The sequence below is a fragment of the Filicampus tigris genome, chromosome 5 (assembly GCF_054856515.1).
Source record: "Filicampus tigris isolate MCC_2025a chromosome 5, RoL_Ftig_1.0, whole genome shotgun sequence".
NCBI lineage: Eukaryota > Metazoa > Chordata > Actinopteri > Syngnathiformes > Syngnathidae > Filicampus > Filicampus tigris.
The window spans coordinates 25,733,589-25,755,674 of record NC_141221.1 but is presented as its reverse complement, the minus strand read 5'-3'; the positions used below and the strand labels follow the sequence as shown (position 1 = coordinate 25,755,674).

Here is a 22,086-nt window from a genome sequence, read left to right as displayed (position 1 = left end):
GTTACATTACAACGTTTCTATGAAAAGAAGAATCATCCATCCATCCATCCATTATCTGTACCGCTTCTCCTCACAAGGGTCGCGGGGCGTGCTGGAGCCCATCCCAGCTGTCTTTGGGCAGTAGGCGGGGGACACCCTGAACTGGTTGCCAGCCAATCGCAGGGCACACAGAGACAAACAACCGCACTCACAATCACACCTAGGGGCAATTTTAGAGTATCCAATCAACTTACCATGCATGTTTTTGGAATGTGGGAGGAAACCGGAGTGCCCGGAGAAAACCCACGCAGGCACGGGGAGAACATGCAAACTCCACACAGGGAGGCCGGAGCCGGGATCGAACCCACGACCTCTGAACTGTGAGGCGGACGTGCTAACCAGTCGACCACCGTGCCGCAAGAAGAATCATGTCATCTTCCAAACCGCTTTTCCTGTACAGGGTCGCGGGGAGATGGTGGAGCCTATCCCAGCTGACAGTGGGCGAAAGGCGGACTACACCCCGACTGGTCACCAGCCAGTCGCAGGGCACACACAGACACTGTCACTGAGCGGGAGCCGATCCCACGCTGCCCGCACACAACTGGGGCGCGTGTTGTACCACAACACCATCAGTGACCCATGAAAAGAACAATTGCAGTTTATTAAGAAATACGTTTGCATTTATTGGACAAACCAAACATTGTCAAACTCACACAGTGTAAAGATGAAACATGTCATAGGGTAGGAAAGAAATGATGGATTCATTAAAAAAAAAAAAAAAAAAAAAGTCATACTGTAAATGCATTTCATCACGCTAATAACATAAATGCCTAACTCTTTTTTAAAATTATTTTTTAATCATTCATTGATTTATTGATTTATCTTAAGTTAGATTTTGGGACAAAATTACTCCTCATAGTCCAGTGCAGATGTTGCAATATTGGCTCTTTGAGATCTGCATTTCTCATGCAACGTATGCATTTTTTTCTCGGGCTGCACAATATATCGAAAAACTATCGACAATACGATAATGGTCCATGCAATATGCATATCACAAAGACATGCAATATTTTTCTTCTGGAATTGTATGCTTTTATCTGAATTTGACCAGTCAGATGCAGACTTAAATGTGCATTGACACCCAATAGTTGGACATCATCTAGGAGAATTACAATTAATTAGCTCAGAACACATTGAGCTTGCTTGTTTGCCACATGAAAACAAATGTACTTCTTTCTTTAGGTAATAAATATCACAATAATATCGCTATAGTCAACATCCATAATCGCATGTTTTGCCAATATCGTGCAGCCTTTTTTCCCCCACAAAAAAATCTGACTGGCAAAAATGAGTTCGGCAGTTATGTTATTAGCATGACGATTTGGAAGAAACCTGATACCTGAAAAAATAACATTTCAAAGTGCATGTCAGTTCTACAAAATATTACTTGTTGTCATAACAAACCACCTTTGCACCTTTCCAGTGTAACAATTTCATGAGAAATCAGTGACACTTTTCATATATTTTCATAATTTATAAATTATTCTCTTGCTGTACATACAGGTTTCATGCTTTGCTTGAAACCACTTTCAGCATTTATATTTATAATTAGATGGAGAGGGAAAAAAACAGGATCAATGCTGTAAAGTTTCAGCTATGGAATTTTAAACATATAGGTAAACCAACAGAGTGTAAACTTGGAGTGAGGGAGATGAGCTGGAAACTTTAAAGATCTTCCAGTGCTCCACCTATTTGAAATACATGTATGTTGGACACACAGTTTTATGATACATTTAATTTCTATCATGAGCAGCCATTCTGGCCTGAAACATACAACAATGCTTAACAGTAAAATGAGTGGAAACAAACAAAACCGTTCAACAGGAGAAAAACATTGCACCGTAAACAGTAATATATGAAAAGCTGCATTGTGTTTTTGAGCGTTTTCACCATTATGTACACCAACACAACCATGCCATCTTGTAGTAAAACCAAACTAGCAATAAGTCATCAGATCATTGAAAATGGAAATGTTGCAACATGCAGAAACAGATAAGCACAAAAGAACACAAACCAAAGTACAGGGTTTTGCGAGTCATTGTAATCTTAAAACAGTTTTTATAAGTGCGTCTCACCAGCAAAGGTGCTAATCTGATCGCAGATCTAAGATTATAGTAAGAACACTTAAAATGGCTCATGATAGCAGCACACCACTCTCATTGGAACCTCTGTTAAGGCCTTCGAAGAAAACAGGTTTGGAGGTGGACAATGCCTGTGGGAAAAGGTGTAGCAGGTTTATTTTATTTATTTTTTTAAGAACTAAGGACAGTGATGATTCCTCCGCAAGATGTGTCAGCAGATCACAGAAGCACGTCTGGCAACTTCAGTTTTGCTACATCCATAAATGAGCCAATTTTAGAATTATGACATTTAATTCTGTTGGTCCATAATAGTCAACATAAGAAAATTCTGCAGACAAGTCTGGGAAATCATTAATCAGATGAGAGACATAAACTAACGCCTAAAGTTGTGACAAAAACATGTGCTTGTCTGACCTTTGACCCATGCCACTATAAACCTCTTGACCTGGATATACTGTAATTTTAAATCCAAACGGCTCTTACTATGAAATACAAAACAGACTGATGATTGAATCATCTTTCTCGGAGGTGATTTGTTTTAGGTTAATTACATACAATGGTATATCACCATACAAATGAACAAAATGCACATACTGTCTACTCCCCATGCATGTAGAGTGCCATGACTAAGACCATCTGGAACAACTTGATGAAAGGTGCTGCTCTAAAAACTCCAATGTTAGCTGTTACTAGTCTGGACGATGTTACTCAGTTTACCCCAAGGGTGGAAAGGAGAGGGTTGTTGTGTGGATGTACAGTACAGTTTTGCTCCATATGCCTTCTGTTCTTGTTAAATTTAAAGTTGCAAACCTGGGAAAATAATTTGATCATTACACGACAAAGCAAAACAGTACAAGGACCGAGAGAAAAGGGGAGGCATTTGTTACTTCTAACATGCTGGCAAACATTATTCCAACCACACCAAGATTGTGACAGGATTGTAATCCTAATCATAGAGACTAACTGGAGGTGGAGTTCTTGAAGAGAATCAAATGAGTCACAAATGTCCGCATGTCAAAGAAAAAAAAAGAGAGAGGGAGAGAGAGAGAGAGAGAGAGAAAGAGATTACAGCTCTACTGATCATCAGTTTGCAGTCTCCTTGCCGTTTGTAACTGAATGGAATGAAAGACACCACATAAGTGCAGTCAAGGAAAACTCGATCAGACCAAAAGGAACAAACAGGGCCGCATCCAGAGTGTCTGATTTTACCTGTTGGTTGTTGGTAGCCTCGTGTATTGCATTTTGTATGGCTTGGGATACAACTTTGTGCACATACAAGTCAGGGAACCAGCTAGTGATCTCACTCCTTGCCACGGTTGTTCCCAGGTTCAGTTTACTAACAAACGGGGACATCTTATAGTTCTTCATAATCTCCATCATCTCTTTTGGTGGAACCTGATCCTCCTCCAAGAAAGTCTTCCAGCTCATCCACTTCTGTTTTCTTGGTCCTCGATTTCTTCTTCTTTTTCTCTTTGTCGTCTACAGCTTCATCCTTTTCCTTTTTCTTGTGTTTATGTTTCTTCTTACTCTTTTCGTCCTCCTGAAAATGGAACAGTGTTATTCAATCAATTGATTAAACTCAAACACTGGCAACCTTTTACATCCTCATGCAAAGCCCTTGAATACTTCACCTCTTTGCTTTTCTTCTTTTTTTTCTTCTTGTCTTTGGAGGAGTGTTTGCTTTCTTTCTCTGAAAATGAAGAAAATACCAACATTAGTTGTGTGATGTACAAGAGTAGTGTTCTTTGACAGAGCATTCATCTTGCACCACTCAATACACCTTTATTCTAAGTATTTCAGTTGGCAAAAGATGTGAAGGGTACTGTCTACTCTATGCAAGGTACAACAATATAAATTGCACTGCTAAAGAATTGTAAGTATATTTTTAAATAAATAAGTAAGGTAGATCATTTGGATTTCATAAGTACCTCAGATGCTAAAAAAAAGTGTGGGCATCCCTGGGCTAGATGAATCTCCTGCATTGTTGCCCTTTCTTTACTGTTACATACACTGTGACATTCTGTTATGATGTCACAATATTGATGTCTGTTTCTGTGGCTAATAATATCCTGTCGTGAAGACGCAAGATAGATCATCAGGGTTTACCTTTCCACACCTTAAAGTGATGAGCTGACATGGACTGTACAGTTTGGCAGAAAGGTGGTAATTTGCAAAAAAAAATTGCCCTCATATGGGGATTTAACTAACAGGCCAACATTATATTGATAGATAAGCAAGAAGGCTGCGGAACAAATAGTAACATTCCCAACATCTTGCCTTCTTCCTCCTCACTGCTCTCTTTGGTTGCTGAAGGTTCTTCTTGTATGCCAAGGCCAAAAAGGTCGGTAACATCCTTTTGTTTAAAGGAGATCACAGTGGGATTCAGAGGTTTTGGCACCTTGGCTGACTGCAAGTCATCGTCTGAGAGATCAGATAGAAGTTCATCCCTGGCAGGGAATGTACTCTGAGGATAAGAGAAGAGGATTATGGTTATGACCCACATTGAATTTAATTATTTCTTTGGAAATGAGAAGGAAAATATCTGAAACATCATTCACTGAAGAAGCTTGGGTTTATTTTTAAAATGATGAACCCGATTCATCATCACGTTTTACAACTGTAAATGAACTGAGTTTTCCTCCTGGTACTGCCCGTGAAAATACTCTGAATGTTTGTAGACCCGTTTTATGCAGTCAGATGCTTGATGTACTGTCAAGTTTGTTTTACTTTACCTTTGCTATTTTTGGTGTGTCTGATGCTTCAGACTCAAAGTCAGGGTCATCCATAACAAAAGAAAGCATTTGCTGGGCCACAGGACACTCAGGGTCAGTATCAGAGTCCCCAGCAATGGGTGAGACTCCTTTCTTTATTCCTTGCTGCTGGGTGGGCTGTTCTTCTGTTGGAATTAAAGTGAGGAAGATGGGCGCTGCAGGCTGGTCTCCGAGCTCTGACGCTTTAGATGCCACCTTTGGTTTGGTGATGTAGCTGAAACAGAGATATTAGGGAAAATGAACTTTCAAACATATTGCGCCTCCATGGGAACGTGCTATAGTGCTAAAACCTGCTAAAGTGAGGTAGAATGTTAACAGTTGGTAGCCCAACATATCAAATTACCAATTTCTTCAGAGAGTACTGGTACCAATACTGTATTTTTCAGGTGAGAAGTCCCATTTTTTCCCCCATAGTTTGGCTGGTCCTGCAGCTGCGACTAATTCGAGCTCGGACTGGCACCCAAAATCTCGGTTCCCTAAGGTGCGTTCTGAAATTCATTTTGACACTAACACCACTCTGAGAGGGTGTGCGTTCAGAGAGGCAGAACGCGCTCCCCTCCCATTAATTTCCGAACTTTCCAAATACGTCAGTTTATTTTATGCATTTGCTAGCTCGCGTATTTAATATTAGCGTTACGCGACAGAGACAACTTGACATGCGTTAAGATCCAGTCATAGATGGATGTAACGGAGAGAATCCAGTCACTTTTCAAAATAAAATATTTTCCAACCATGGATGATAAATAAACCGGAAGTACTGTACGTTATTTTGTTTTTCTTTCATCTGTGCAGCCCGCCGTGGCCCGGTCCCAAGTGGCCTACGACCCGGCATCAGGCCGCGGCCCAGTGGTTGGGGACCACTGCTATAGATGATGGGTGCGAACCACGTTTTTCAGTTACAGTATGCCAGAGACACAAGATGAGTAAGATACTGTATCCTCTGGACTGGTCACTTAGTCATCACAAGGCACAGAGAGACAATCAGTCCCATTCTCCTTCAGACTTTGGCCTATTTTAGAGTTTTCAGTCAACCAAAGATTATCCCCCAAAAAAAACAAGCAAAGCACAGGAGAGAACATTTAAACTCCAAACAGAACACGAACCTCTGAAAACCTCTCCCTGTTGGGGAAAAGTCTTGTCAGTCACATGCTGCTCTGTATTAGTTGAAATCATGTGATTTGTACATTCCAAAAAAGTAATCTGATAACACTTGTAAAACTTAAACAGGATAATAGGCCTCCTTTTAGGAAACTTTCGTTGCGACAATACACTCTCTGGTGGAGCTACGTCTGTGAAGTATTTTTGTCCCGGTAGCATGTAGCTAGCGAGGCTGGAAGTGGGCGAGCAGACGGCGGAATCCGGTGTCTTCCACCACCGAGAATGGTTGGTCATCAAGTCCGATAAATGTCCTTATTTTCCTGGTTATTTGCGTTGCCTTTTGCCTGTCGCGCTGATATGGGTTTGAGTTGGTCAGCATGGGCTTCGTTAGCTGTCGTTTCATTGTTGCTGCTGCTTCAACGCAGTGAGCCCCGTAAACCCACCATAGTCTTCCAATTGCTTGTTCTTCAAATGTCGGATTAAGTTGGTTGTGTTGAAACTCGTGGCCATGCTCCCCCCGCGAGGTATCTTTTCATGCTATATACTGTATTACAAGAAGCAAACTACACACAGCACACCGCATGAGCTGAGGGTGATCGGATTCTTGGATCGGCAATAAAAGGCTTTGATCGAATATGCCGATCACGTCATTTGTCACGAAAATCGGCCGATCATTATCGGTGCCCCATCGATCGGAGCATCCCTAGTATAGACATTTAGGAGAGTTATGGACCGAATGTGATATACAGTACAGTACGTCATACTATTGCAACTAATATATTTTAGTTGATTTGTAGAATTAACTTTGAATTGCTGACTAAGTAATTCCCATTTTCTCTGAGTGCAATTACTATGTTTATAGCAAATTTACTTCGAGGCAAAACATAAGACAACCTGTATTCCATTCAACACATTTGGTTATTTGTCAAGAATTACGTTTTCAGTTCAGGTTCACTGTCCAGGTCCGGGTCCGGGTCCTTTTTCACAGAAGGGCTTACTAGTGTTTGGTCCTCCTCATCACTGGTCAGAATGATATCTTTACTGGGAGGCAGCATTTTAGGCTGTGGAAGACTGGGCCCTGTGTCATCAGGATCAAGCTCATCCTGGAAACCGGACACCATGGGGTTTCCTCTGTCTTCACAATCGCTAGGATAGAAAACAAAGTAACATAGGCATACACAATATACAGTATCTAGAAAGTAATGTGGTTGTCTATGTGGTTCTTTAAACAAACTCTGCATCATATTCAGGTGTCTCAAATGTCATAATGTAAATAAACTATAATATCCCCAAGCATTGTCAATAAAAACATAGCATTACGGCAGAGCTGGGCATCTTTTTTGCCGGTCCGGCCGCGACCCTCCACCCTTGACCTGGGTACCCTTCCGGCCACGCCCCGCCCCGGCCTTATTCATAAAAATTATCACCCCCCACCCCGTTCGGCCCCCCGGCCCCAAAAAAAACAAAAAAAAGTGTCCGTGATTGAAGCCGCCGCGGGAGAGATGCTAACGTCAGAGGCTTTTTAAGGATCACTAGCTGGCTAATTTACTATTCGAACCCGCTGTGGACAGGCTTCAAAATGCGGCACTAGTACTTTACTACTTACCCAACTGCGTGTGCTTACTCCATTGCGAGCCGCAGGGTTGGTTTTGTTGTATTGTATAATTATTTGGACTCGCTGTATGGTGTTCGGGCTGGTGTGACTGTATGCGTGTGAGACTGTGAGAGGCAGGGGTATGCTGTCAATCAAACAGCCGGGCGCATATGCAGGCAATAGTTGTTTTTAAAGATACGCCTACCAAAAACAAGCATTTTAGCGATGCGTTCCATTCATTTATGATGAATTAATGAAAATGGAAGAAAATGAAATGCAGTTACAAAAAGATCAGTGAAAGAGGAGTCAGATAAAGCTTTCTGTCAACTTTGTGGCTGCTGTTGCTGGTATGGAGAAAACTGAAAGACTTGAGTTGTGATGGACATAACCTAAAGTGTTTCATCAATGCTTTCCTTGCTTATGGAAGTACATAGTGCTGCTATGGTGGACACTTTTGTTTACAACTGAATTTATTGTAGTTACAGTATTGTTATATCCTGACTATTTTTTTATATACTTCTTGTTTTATTTTGGTTTTATGCTGTGGCTGTTTAATTTGAATTGCAGTAGTTGTAGTAGCCTGTCTTTGTTTGAATTGTCTTTGTTACTGTAGTAAATTGTTACTGCACTTCATGCTCTACATGTTGACTTGAGATTTGACAAGGTTTTATTGTGTGTGTGACTATTGTTAAAGTGCATCTACCTCAAGATATGATGAGACTGACTAATTTCAGCCTTTATTGTGAGCTCCTATTGCAAGGGCAGAGCTAAGGGTGGGCCTGGATGTGCACAGGCCCACCCAGATTGACAGACTGCCCACCCAGTGAGATTCATGAAAAAAAGATATACTTTTACATTTTTTATAAAATTATTTTGAAATTATTTTTGAATGTGTGAATGTGTTTCGTTGTGTTTTTTTTATTGTATTGAATATTAAGAATGGCATAATTGTGGTTGTCTAAGAAGGATCTGAACTATATATTATTCAGTTTGTCATTTTATTTGAATATACGATGTGTCGGGATAGGAGGATTGTGCTCAGCGAGAGAAATATTCAGGCCCACCCTGATTTTTCCAGGCCCACCCATTAGCCACGTTCTGGCTCCGCCCCTGTCCTATTGATATTAATGTCTCAGAGACTTACCTTTTTACTAGCAGCTTGTGTTGTATTTTTGTAACTGCAGTTAATTTCAACTGCAAATCTGTGTTCTGTCTTTTTATTTGTAGATCTATAATTGTTATTCTGTTACAGTTTATTATATTATATGTTACTGAACAGTTGACAAGCTGTGTCATATGCATTTTTGGTGTCCGTTCCGAGCGTCAGCTGCGCCCCTCATTGTCCCCCACCTGGTGAGTTTGGATCTGGTCACTCTAGCCGACGCAAGAGTAGAATGAAGCCTAAAAAGAAGGCTTTCATTGAGTAGGCTGAGATGAAATTTGGCCGCCTGGCGACCACATCAAACAGGGGATTATTGGGCCGGACTAAAATCCACTTCCGGCCATGCTTAGTCCAGCCATTTTTTAAAATTTGTTGGCCCCCACCCCAAAAATGGGTCCGACCGGTCCGGCCCAGGGACGGACTGCCCAGCTCTGCATTACGGTAATATTTTTACAAAAGCATTTGTGATACAACCCATCCACATAAGTTACCCTAAAGTGTGCTAGTACACTGAGTGAAGTTGCTAAATAAAAACGTAATGTTGCATTTCTTATATATATATATTTTTTTTTAATATATAAATAATAGAAGACAGTAACAAGAATATTTAATTAAAAATGATTGCGCATACATTCCAGAAGAACTAATACTCCCCCATAAAGCAAAATTTTCAGTGCCCACCTGTCGCTGTCCACTGCGGCAGCTGGCTGAAGCACCTTTGTTTTTGAGGTCAAGCTGTCCTCTAGGAAACTCTTATCCAGTCTATCATCTGGCACAAAGTCATCCACGCTTTGTACTAGAGTAGGACAGACTGGTGCAGGTTGGTCCTCTGAGGGAAAGATTGTAGCATCTCACTAGTTATCAAGATGATAATTACAGTACAATCTTTTCTTGTTGTTGATAATGTTTAAGTGTCATAGTTCAGCTGTGTTGCAATCTTCCTATACCAAATGTGGCAATGAAACAGTGACATCACATGACATTCTAATACCCGCAAGTCCTGTGAGTATTTTACAGTCTTTGAATTTCTCAACGGCTCAGGCTAGAACCTTGTGACTGCTCTCTACTTTGTTAATATATAAAGTCTACACACCCTTGTACAAATGCCACATTTTTGTGATACTAAAAAAGTGAGACCAAGATAAACAGTTTCAAAACCGCCGAACCTGCACAACTCAATTGAAAATATTTTCAAGAGGAAGAGTAAAAATTAACAACTGATATCATGTGGTTGTGTGTGCACACCCTCTTAACAGGTGATGTGGCTGTGTTCACAATCAACTACATGTTAAAACCATTCAAGTGCCTCTGATTAATGGTGAATACAGTGCATTTCAGATGTTGTGACATTTTTGTAGTCACATATTACAGCACACGCCACAGGATGCTTCCACAGCATCACGTTGTTCAAAGGCGTCAGTCAGGAGAATGGAACAAAATCATTCCCAAGGCATACCATGGAACGCAATGACGACAATCATCATGAAGTGGGGGTCATCCCCAAGAACGGTACCTCCCTCCAAAATTAATGAGAAGATAACCGGTCAGGGAGGCTGCTAGGAGGTGGACAGCAACATGGAAAGAGTTGCTGAAATGTACTAATACTAGTAAAACCTAGAATATCTTAATTTTATTTGGGGTTAATCAGGGGGACCCCTAACCCTATTTAACATGAGCTTAAATGTGATTGTGATGTGATTGAATGTGAATGTTAATTCTGAACAACCCATTCCCCACTGGTAAGAGGGTGTGCACACTCATTCAAACATCAGAATTTTGATTTTGACTTTATCTTGACTTTTCCCCTCCATTGAGTTGTACATTGTATAGGTCATATTAATTGTAAAATGTTTGCAAATGATTTTGGTCTCATTTTTTGTTACTACAAAAACCTGGTATTTGAGCAGGGGTGTAGACTTTGCATATCCACGACGTACACACATGCACATGCAACATTAGTCTTTAAAAAAAAAAAAAGCATTATTTTTCCATCTTTCAAGTGACCTCAATCAGACCTCTCAGTACCAGCAGCTGGCCCACAGTATTGCATTTCAAGTGTTGAAGCTTTTCACCCAAGAAATAACAACGGAACTTCAGACTTAAAAACAAAAAAGACTGAATGAAGAGTCCCTTAAAAGAGTCTCTATTCTACACATTTGAACCACTGGTCAGATGTACTGTAATATGCAGAAAATAAATGACGGTGTGGTGTTGTGGTGCAGAGGAGTCATACCTGATGCACTAACCGAAGCCTCAGGGACAGGCGATGAGCCAAACCAACGAGACATGAAGCCGCGTTTCTGGGGGGCTGATACTGGTGTGATGGAGGACAGGAGGTGCTCTGGTGATTGAGCTGAAGACTTGAATTCAGCTGAAGGCGAGGCCGCTCTGCCAACGGCTGCAGTGGGAGCTGGAGCGGAAGGAGCCGACACAGAGGGCGACTGTGGGAGTGGCTGGGAAGGGATTGGGGGTTGAGGTGTGCTTGGGCTGGAGCTTCCCGTGGAGGCCCCACTAGGAGGAACAATGGGGGACTGGGAGCCTGAGGAGGGACTCTGACCGTTGGCTGGACCAGGTGAGACATAGCCCTTATTGCGGGACTCCAAGTTCTCCAGGAAGCTATAGAAATTTGTCGACGTTACAACAATGACATTGTCAACAAAAAACACCAAAGATGAGCGAGGAAGAACGATTGTACATTTCATAATTTTGATCTTCTGTCTCCTGTTGCACACAAAGCTCTTCTAAGGTGGCATCCATGTCCAACTGGTTTGTCTCCAGTTGCCTTAGAAGGGTCTCTCTCTGCAGACACAAAATCACAAAGATTAGGATCTGCAACTAAAAAAGGAATGATAATCAAATCATTCATTCTACTAACAGTAAGTAAGGAAAGAAGATCACCTGGAGTTGTAGGAAGGGGATGTTAAAAAATCTGTGGAGGTATTTTAGGCCAAAGCCATTCTTCATGGAGGATTCAGCATAGTGGATGTAAGATGATCCCATTGGTCTGGAAAACACAATGCTTTAAAGTTGTATTTGGAGCTTTCAAATTCTTAAATTGACAACATTTTTAGCAGGCATTGTGTAATTGATCATTTCAAGCGGATCATAAATACTCCTATTTTGAGAAGAGTTTGAATCTCTTTCTGCAAAATAATTCCAAGTATATTTCTTTTTTCCATTAGGAGGCAGTAAAACCTTCACATCACAAGACACGATCACTGGAACTAACAGTTCACACGAGGGGGTGTCAAACTCAGTAGTTCAGCCTGATCTGACATTAAGTGGGCCTAACCATCAAAACAATATCATAATTAATAAAAAAAAAATAATGATTTGTTGGTGATTACCCTTTGTTTGAACGCAAAGGAGAACAATTTTGAAAATGTCCCCACTGTGGGATCAATAAAGGCATTCTTATCTTATCTTATCTTAAATAAAGTTGGAAAATCTTTATATTCAATGAAACCTTGTGAACCTAAAATTTCTGAAGAAAAATGTGCAATTTGCTACAGTTTATTACCTATATGTGTACATTATAACAGATCAAAGTGATTGTGTATAAAAAGTCACAAAATATTAGAAGTAACTTGCTGCAAAAACATCGTATTGCACTTTAAAATTTGGTAATATAGGACTTATTTGAACTCCATTTTCACATGCATAATAATTCTCAAAATTCTGAAAGACTACCAAACTTCACAAGCTACAAAGAAAAAAAGTCCACACCCGCTCTGTAGATATACACACTTTATACAATAAACATAAATGGAAAAAACATACAGTGGACATGGTCAACACACCCCTGTTCAAATGCCATTTTTTAAAATATATATTGTATAAAAAACAGACTAAGATGCACAATTTCAAATCTTTTCCCACCATTGTGATCTAAAATCTACAAAATTCAATTAAGATAAAACATTATTTTTGAGAGGGGAAGGTGAAATAAAGAACTGAAATTAGGTGGTTGCGCAACTGTGCACACCCACTTACGACTGGGGTTCTGGCTGTGTTCAGAATTAACCAATTACATTCAAACTCCTGTTATATGGGAGTCAACACACGCACGCACACAAACACAAAATGCCTCTGGTTAACCCTGAACATTTTTGATGTTCCAGTAGGCTTTTTCTGACAGTTTTTCACTTTCTAGCAGAAGCCTCACTGTTTTGTGCTAATATTTGACTAGTATTTGGAATTATTAAATTGCCTCCCCCTTGACTGAGAAGGAAGGAAGGAAGGAAGAAAGAAAGAAAGGAGGGAAGGAAGGAAGGAAGGAAGGAAGGCAAGAAAGGCAAGAAAGGCAAGAAAGGCAAGAAAGAAAAGTCCCCAAACATGCTGCTGCCTCCACCATGCCTCACTGTGGGTATGGTGTTCTTTTGGTGATAAGCAGTGTTGTGTTTGCAACTTACCTTTTGGAATCACAACCATAAATGTTGTGGACTGTTTCTATCCATCCATCCATCCATCCATTTCAGTTTTGGTCCTATTCAGGTCTTGGGGTGTTTTTGGTTATAAATTGCTTTTTATCTTTCTTCATGCAGTGTTGGCATGTGACAGGGGCATGGCTGACCATTCACAGAACTGCAGCAGGGTACACCCGAGTCCTATTGCCACTCATCAATTTTGTCACTTCTGTCGACTGACATCACAACTGCTCAGGGCTCAGGTAACAACCAATCTCGGCTCAGCTTCAGAAAACAGATCAGCAGTGATTGGTCATTACCTGAGCCCTGAGCGGGTGGGATGTCATTTTCAGTCGACACAAGTGACAAAATGGCCGCCCCCAGAGATGGCTAAAGACGGGTGGATTAACTGTTATTCCACAAACACAGTATTTATCAGAATGCCTTGTTTCAACTAGCGGGCTTGCATAGAACATATTCTTGAAAAAAAAATGTTTGTGTTACCTTTTCTCTTTAAGCACTCCAAGCACAACTTTAAGCTTATTATACACGCAGACAACACCTGCAAAGCGGTGCGAGGTCTCCATTGTTATGAGGCAACGATACGTTGAATGAACCAATGAAATCCTCTACACAAACCGAGGCCTAGTTCACATGATTTTTTTGGGAGCCGATAAACGCTCTAAATCAGGGCTTCATTTGGCACGCCCACTTTTGCTCAAGACACGCTCCGAATCTCCGCTTCATTTGGCCCGTCACTATTTTCAAATGATAAAAAAACTGTCATCTGAACAGGGTTGTGTAGACTATAAATGCACTGTAGATATATTTTATGGCATTGCATGAACAGTAGGATACCACCTAAATTAACTCTTCTGTAGTGAAGCTGTTGTCTAGCATTGTAATTGCACATTTTTTAACTATTACGCATGGGTTCTTTTTAACAGAACTGTAAGTAGAACTGGTGCTGTGTGTGATGAACTGATCGCAACCACAATGTTGAAAGGATGACAAGGAGGTGGTCGATCAACAAGCTCTTCAATGCACACAGGTTGGCCAAAACTATGGCCAAATAAAAACAAACTTAGCTGTCTGCTCAACCTTACGCTCTCCCCAAACACACAGGCTCTTCTTTGTTGACACTTGGCTTTCTCATCCAAACACGGGTAAGGAATCAGCCTATGCATTTACGGCCTCACAGACGGTCGGAAATTATAGAGCTCCGAACACAACATACAGGAAGTCCTCGAATTATGACGTGCGCGACCTACGACATTTCGGCTTTATGACGCCCGTGCCTCCTCTTCTCTTTTGTCCCCAACACGATAGTGACTACGTTTGCATGCAGTCATATTCGGGTTAAGGTCAAAATTACGATTTCTGAAATATTTACATGATTGAAAGGACAGAGTTGCTCCGGCATTTGAATAACCCACTGTGTATGGTGACGCACGGCGTCATGACTCAAATGGGCGTCATTTCCGCTTGTTACTTTCAACTGTCAATAAAACACTTGATATTCGTGTCACTCACCACATGAAAGAAGCAGCCAGTTTCCTCCTCGCTCCAAAAGTGTGCTTTTGTGCTGCGTCTCTGAGGTTGTTTACCTCTGCTTGGCTATTTTATTTTAATGTGTTTTCATTTTTTATACTAAGTATTTTGACTTTAACGATGAAATCCGACATACACGGAAATTCGGGTTACATCGCCAGTGCAGGAACAGTACTAAATTGAGGACTTTCTGTAATCTAGGGTCGCTCCAATATTTGTTGAATTTATAAGTCATCCTGCAGGACGGACTTGAACACCCTGGTGGGCTATTTTTGGCTTCCGGTCATATGTTTAACGCCCCTGGTTTACACAGTCCAGAGCAAAATTATCATTCACTGGTGGCAGTGCGCACACACAAACACACACACACACACATTTTATCTAAATCACTTTGCTCTGGATTCCGTTTTTCCTCCAGACACTTATAACTTCCCTTTCTGCATGAATGCTATTTTCTTGTATTAGGGGAGATGTGGCATTTGATCTGAAATGCTACATATTTACCTGTTCAGTCCAGCGATGAGCTCTCTTATATCATCAGGGAGGATGACCCGATGCTCGCCCATGTCTCTGTGGTTTCCCAGCACACACACTGGTACATGAGTCGGAACTTTGGGAAGCTCCCTTAAAATGTAGTTAAACGTCCTGAAAATATATTGGGGACACCTCTCAGAGTAATTACATTTTAAATTTGCCAACCATACAAATCAGGTAGGAATTTACACTCATGACATTTTTAGAGGGGGCATCTATGGCAAATCTGGAGTTCATTTGACTGCAGTCGTTTCCTCCACATGTATTTGATGAATAGGGAAACTCAGCACATTAGTGCTGTTCAGCTTCCCTACACAGGGCCCATTTCAACCAAATGCAGTTGGCTGGCAACCTCAAAAGCTGCCCTCTTGAAAACACGTGTACTGCATGTAAGATATCCTGCACGCCAGGATAGTGGGACGGCCAACAGCAATACTTATAACAACCCAAACATGATCAATGCCATGAGCAAATTATTAACCAATACAAACCATTACTACTGTGACTGCTGCTGCCTACGTATTCAATATGAGGTCATTATAAAATTGTCTGAATTGCCTTCTACTCAGGCCTAAGTGACTGGAGATCTGTTAGCACAAATTCACAGCTGAAAAGATGCTTGAATGTTGTCAAAATTGTTGCATCCATTTGCTTGCAACACAACACACCGTAATTAGTTTATCAATGATTGATTCCTCTCCAAAGAACACTCACAGACCTGCGTTAAAACTTCATCGCAATGAAACATAATGCCTCCACCTCCATGCATATTGTAGCATGAGCGCCTAAGGCACAGGCAACGTGACACACAGAGGAGAATTTCTTACCACTGCTTGGTAATGTCAAACATCATGATGACGCCATTGCAGTTCTTGTACACATCTAGAAACTCTGCATCAAGGGCAACCTCATCTGACTGCAACACACAAATATATTGATGAAGAAATGATAACAGTACAGAAGAATAAATGCTTCCATTTGATATTGGTAAAAACCTCAAGCCCCCGCCCCCATCACTCACTGACCCACATCCTCTGAGTACCGTAAACTATTTGTTCTTAACACATGACCGTCATGTGATTGATATTACCTCTTGTGGCTCATTCTCTAGTTTCAAATTGTCTCCACGCTTTTTTCCTTTGCCTGAAAGATCAAGATATCATAAGCATTAGGTTTTACATAAAATATAGGGTACTCTTCTAGTCAGTATGCTCCTTTAGGTTAGTTCATGAGTGGAGCAAGCAGAGCAGCTCATACTTTGCTTACAGATGCATTTCAACACGTTATGCTTCAAGTACAGTAAACAAACATCACAATCAGTCAGGCTGATCAGTGTGTAGATGATCTAAACACAGCAACAAAAAAAAAACAGCCAAACTTAAAGGTGTAGCAGAACAGCAAACCTTGACAAATTTGCTTCTCAGATAAGAGTGGAGGACAGTGTAGCATACCAACTGCACACAACGGCGTTGAATTTCTACACACTACAGTGGCGCTCACCTACACCTTCAGGAAGAGGATATTTTTGGCCTGAGATGAGCGCGAGGGGTTTAGAAAAGAAATGATGAGTAAGGACAGGAAACAAGACAACAACCACGCATGGAGTGATGAGATTCAGCAGTTTGAGCTGTGGTGATGAGATCAGACTTTGCAAAAAGCTTGATACCATGACACACTTTTGTGCCACCTCTCACCTTTATCAACCACGTCCCACACCTCGACCTTGACCACGTCATCAGTAGCTGAGAAACACAAAACAAATGAAGAACACAAAGGAGGTTTAACTATACAAGTGGTGTGTTGCAGAGGAAATTTATACTAACAAACAGATTATGATGACACTCTCACACAGATTTAGTTACTGCTCTATTATTTAGAACATTACAAGAACAGGTGCTTGCTAGGTACAGAAAAGCTAACAGTGAATGGGTAACAGACTCAGACTAAATGTAACTAGTTTACCTTGATATGGAGCCACTGGAATGGATAAAAAGGCATGTAAATGTGTATACATGAACATTAAATAAATAACCACAAACATACTAATATAAATGAATTACGCTTTGCGGTTTATAAATGTTAAAAACCACCTACTTTTGTAATTCCAATGGATACTTGTAGCTTGGATCTCCTGGGTGGGGATGTACTCTTCCACAAACTTCTTGCCTTGCAGTCGATACCATAAAGTACTCTTTCCAGTGTTCCTATCTCCACGGATGACTATCTTCACTTGAGTGTGGGGATTCAAAAAACATATATATGTATGTATGTTATAAAACACATTTATCTCAGGAGTTTAAATATTAACTTCAAGATGATTTGATTAGGGCTGAACGATTAATTGCAATTGCAATATAATTGCAATTTGATGGAACGCAATTTAATAACTGTACAAGCTGCGATTTAAATGGTCATTACAGGGAAGTCAACGCGAACATTTTTTTTTCAAGAATATGTTCTATGCAAGCCCACAAGTTGAAACAGGGCATATTCATACATTTGTGGAATATAAATTAAGCAGCAAAATGCGCTCATTTTTAGCCATCTGTGGGGCCGGCCATTTTGTCTTCTGGCGACTGAAAGTGACATCACAACTGCTCACAATGAGCAATCACGGCTCAGATTCAGAAAACAGGGCAGCCGTGATTGGTTGTCGTGAGCAGTTGTGATGTCATTTTCAGTCAAGCCAAATGGCCGCCCCCACAGATGGCTAAAAACGAGCGCATTTTGCTGCTTAATTTATATTCCACAAATGTAAAATTAATCAGAATGCCGTGTTTCAACTTGTGGGCCTGCTGGGAACATATTCTTGAAAAAAATATGTTTGGGTTGACTTCCCTCTTTAAGACTAGTCTCAGAGGAGCAGTAGGCGGGGGAGTAGGCACAAATGTCATCGCTGGAACAAAAGTTTGTCGCCATTGAGCTGTGCGTAATTTTCGGTGAGTTTTCTATCTAATGAGACAATGGCCAGACCGATATGGATTTTTTTTGTTTTTCTAGGCCAATGCCGATTTTATGCAGAAAAAAAAAAAAGATTAGCAATTAATTGGCCAATTAATAAAATATATATATATATATATATATAATGCTTAAGATATTCCCCACCGGCCCCAACCCATAATTGTTCAGCCCTAGTTTTGATTGACATTTATTCACAAAACATTTGATGCCGAAAATTGCTGCTGTGATTTCCTGTGTGATTGCACCTCATGTGGAAGACCATCCTCTTTGTATGCAATTTAGTACCGATTCAAATAACGACTGCTCAGCCATGTTTATGGTTACAGTTTCTAAATGGAAAATGTTTGTTTGGAAAGCTTACTATTGTACTGGACCCCTTTAGCGAAGCGTCTTTGCAAACTTTGGTTCATGGACTGCAGGCCAGCAGGAATGTTCTTGTCCCTGAGCTGGACCGGTTCGGATCCCACCAGCTTTTTTAATGCCGAAAACATGTTTTTAATTTGTAAGAACCTTATGATGTGACCTATGATATCAATGAGGTGGAAAGTGGGCTTTTCCAGAATCAATTTGTCATGCAACAAACTGAAGGAAATGGTGAGTCTTGACAGCTACAAAAGTTAATTGTCAACGCTCTGATCTGGTATGACCTGCTATACTATATTTGAGCTGTTGTGTTTTCCAGTTGCCAGTTGGAAATAGAAGTGGTCATCATGCTGTTTGCAGTGTCATCTGTGGGGGAGATAAGAAAAAAACAACAACAACAGAATATCAACAGCGATGCCTTTTCCTTCAGGGGTAAAAATCAATATAATACATTACAAATTTAAAAAATGAAAAGATAATATTTATAAACGGCAGATCTTCCTGTGAAGAAAACAAACCAGCTTCCTCCTCCAGTCCAAAAGCAAATATCAATTCACTCTAAATTTCCCACAGATGCGAATGTAACTTCTATTTGTCGATGTGCAGCCTGCGATTGACCTTCAACCAGTGCACGGTGTGCCTAGGCCAATGCTCAGCTGTGACCCTTTTGGATTAGTGGTAAAGAAAAGGAATGGTTGGATGGATAATGGGTAGATAAAAATGAAACGCTGTCCATATCATCACAACTACATTTTCAACTGTGTAGATTTTTTAAAATATTTAATAATAATGTTTTTGGGAATGTGGGAGGAAACCAGGGTACCCAGAGAAAACCCACATAAAAATGGGGAGAACGTGCAAACTCCACACAGGAAGGCTAGAGCACGGATTTGAATACACAACCTCTGTAAAGGCGGATGTGCAACCCAGTCATCCTCCGTACCAAAACATGCATGCTTGATTCATTGAAGACATACAGTATGTATATACACAGAGCTGGGCATTTTACTAAAATTTCACAGTCCGTTTATCGCCTTCCGTCTGCAGCTGGGGTACCCTTCCGCCGTCCGTCTATCCGCCTTTAAGTCCGGCTGGACCATATAGTAATCTCCCTTAGGCCAGTCCGGCTATCATTTTAAACGGGCTTCCATTAGCGATTCCTTCTACCAACTTCCACTTGCAACACTCACCCCCCCACTCCTCGCTGAGCGATATTTGAAACTAAAACTCACCTGACATGGAAGCCTCACCGCAGTCGGACTAAATAGTTCTCTTTTAGGACCAAGAAGCTGACAAAAAGCCTCAGCCGCAGTCAACAGGAAACGGAAGCCTCGCCGCGGCCATTGAAGACTCACAGCAAAAATAAACGATAGACAATTACATAGACAGAAAAAATGGGATCCCGACTATGCTTAGTCTGTCTATTTTTTAAGTTTCCCGTCGTTCGTTTATCGCCTATAAAATGGGCATCTGTCATAGGCGGATAGACGGACCGGTTCGCCACATAAGCAGAATGCGAAGCTCTGTATGTATGTGTATGTACATGTACATGTATATGTATATGTATATACATATACATAAATACACATATATATATACACACATATATATATATATATATATACACACATGTACACATATATATATATATATATATATATATATACACACACATGTACATATACATGTATATACATATACACGTATATATATATATATATATATACACACATATATATATACACACATATATACACATATACACACACATATACACACACATATACACACACATATATATATATATACACACATATATATATATATATATATACACACATATATATATATACACACATATATATATATATATACACACATATATATATATATATACACACATATATATATATATATACACACATATATATATATATATACACACATATATATATATATATATATATATATATATATATACACACATATATATATATATATACACACATATATATATATATATATATATACACACATATATATATATATATATATATATATATAAAGCTCATGTGACACTTCATTCATTGAAAAGACTTCAGTTCTGCATCATGACATAATCTATGACATCATCCGTGAAGTACATTATTTGTATTATTTGTGAGATGCGTCACAACTACATTAAGAATGTCACATTTCGCCACTGTATTCTTAGAATTACTCCATTCTAAATTTCCAGGTCGTTGCAGATCGCATCGTCAACGTAACCACCTCACTAGCATTAGCTTTCCGAACTGTTAGCTCATTTGGACACATTTGGAATTTTAAGGCGATAACGATTAGAAAATGCGATACTTGTTAAGAGTATAACAATATCAAGTGTAACTAATACCACCTTTTAACCAACCTCTTAGTAAATGTAACGTTTTCCCCTGTCTCCGTTTCAAATAACAAATGTTAGCGACACAGTCCGCACTAGCTTAGCTTTCCCCTCTGCGGACGTACGTTTGTAGCTACACTGGATGACGATGACAACGGTGATAAAAAAAAATATACTCACGGTTGTCAAAGAGAAAGTGCAGTTCCGACATCTTCATTTCGTCAGACATCCATCCCTAAAGAAATATTGCCGCTTCATTCCTTTACAAGGATACTAGTATGGATCGCCTACCCATCCACAAGCGCAACTAAAATACATTAGACTTCCCTTTACTCTTTCACAATAAAGCCGAAAAGGATACGAACGAGTGTGGTACTAGGAAGGCAAATTTGTTGTTAAAAATAATAATAATAAAAATGGGGGGGATCACTCTGACTCTTGGAACACTCGCACTCTCAGAGTGCGTAGAGTTTGGGTGTAGATTACATTTCCGAATGAACCCTAATTATTACTAAATATAAAAAAAAAAAGTGCAATTGTCATTTCCACATGCACATTCGCTTGATGAATTTACAATTCACAGAATTGGACAGGGGCGGCACGGTGGTCGACTGGTTAGCACGTCCGCCTCACAGTTCAGAGGTCGTGGGTTCGATCCCGGCTCCGGCCTCCCTGTGTGGAGTTTGCATGTTCTCCCCGTGCCTGCGTGGGTTTTCTCCGGGCACTCCGGTTTCCTCCCACATTCCAAAAACATGCATGGTAAGTTGATTGGATACTCTAAATTGCCCCAAGGTGTGATTGTGAGTGCGGATGTTTGTCTCTGTGTGCCCTGCGATTGGCTGGCAACCAGTTCAGGGTGTCCCCCGCCTACTGCCCAAAAGACAGCTGGCACGCCCCGCGACCCTTGTGAGGAGAAGCGGTACAGATAATGGATGGATGGATGGAGAATTGGACAGGGGTTGCACATAACTGGTGCGCAGATTCGCATGAGCACTGCAAATTAAATGAATACTGCGCTCCGATTCAATCCAGACAATACACTGCGCTTTTGCGCACAATAGTAGAATACTGTAATGGTAGTAGTAGAATAGTAATAGTAAGAGTAGAATAATGGAGTTTGACTGCGGCCAGATCCCCTTGCTGAAC

The 22,086-nt window shown here is 40.5% G+C and overlaps 1 protein-coding gene across 5 annotated transcripts; it reads right to left on the bottom strand.

The window, feature by feature from the left end:
- Positions 1–634: 634 nt before the first annotated feature.
- Positions 635–21,276, bottom strand: rabl6b (RAB, member RAS oncogene family-like 6b). Of its 5 annotated transcripts, none has more exons than XR_015086865.1 (17): positions 21,121–21,273; positions 18,559–18,926; positions 17,331–17,465; positions 16,931–16,978; positions 16,327–16,379; positions 16,064–16,152; positions 15,207–15,347; positions 11,644–11,749; positions 11,441–11,544; positions 10,979–11,361; positions 9,427–9,574; positions 6,926–7,135; positions 4,853–5,105; positions 4,398–4,584; positions 3,752–3,810; positions 3,330–3,660; positions 635–3,232 (listed from the first exon to the last, which is right to left on the bottom strand). XR_015086865.1 is itself a non-coding variant. In XM_086031190.1 (17 exons), the coding sequence occupies exons 2-17, from the start codon at positions 18,686–18,688 to the stop codon at positions 3,475–3,477; spliced, it is 2,262 nt and encodes a 753-aa protein (XP_085887316.1). In that variant the 5' UTR covers positions 18,689–18,926; positions 21,121–21,276; the 3' UTR covers positions 635–3,474. The 5 variants fall into 5 exon arrangements, 4 of the variants coding, with proteins under 4 accessions (XP_085887316.1, XP_085887312.1, XP_085887315.1 ...); XM_086031190.1 differs by adding an exon at positions 16,737–16,766 and having other exon boundaries at positions 635–3,660; positions 21,121–21,276; XM_086031186.1 differs by having other exon boundaries at positions 635–3,660.
- Positions 21,277–22,086: the final 810 nt, after the last annotated feature.

Excerpts from the sequence above, each read along its gene's own strand:
- rabl6b (XM_086031190.1), bottom strand. The coding sequence starts at position 18,688 with ATGTTTTCGGCATTAAAAAAGCTGGTGGGATCCGAACCGGTCCAGCTC. Across the intron at positions 5,106-6,925 it reads AGTGAACCTGAACTGAAAAC|CTACATCACCAAACCAAAGG; the intron begins GTAATTCTTGAC and ends TCTCTGTTTCAG. Across the intron at positions 4,585-4,852 it reads ACACACCAAAAATAGCAAAG|AGTACATTCCCTGCCAGGGA; the intron begins GTAAAGTAAAAC and ends TCTTATCCTCAG.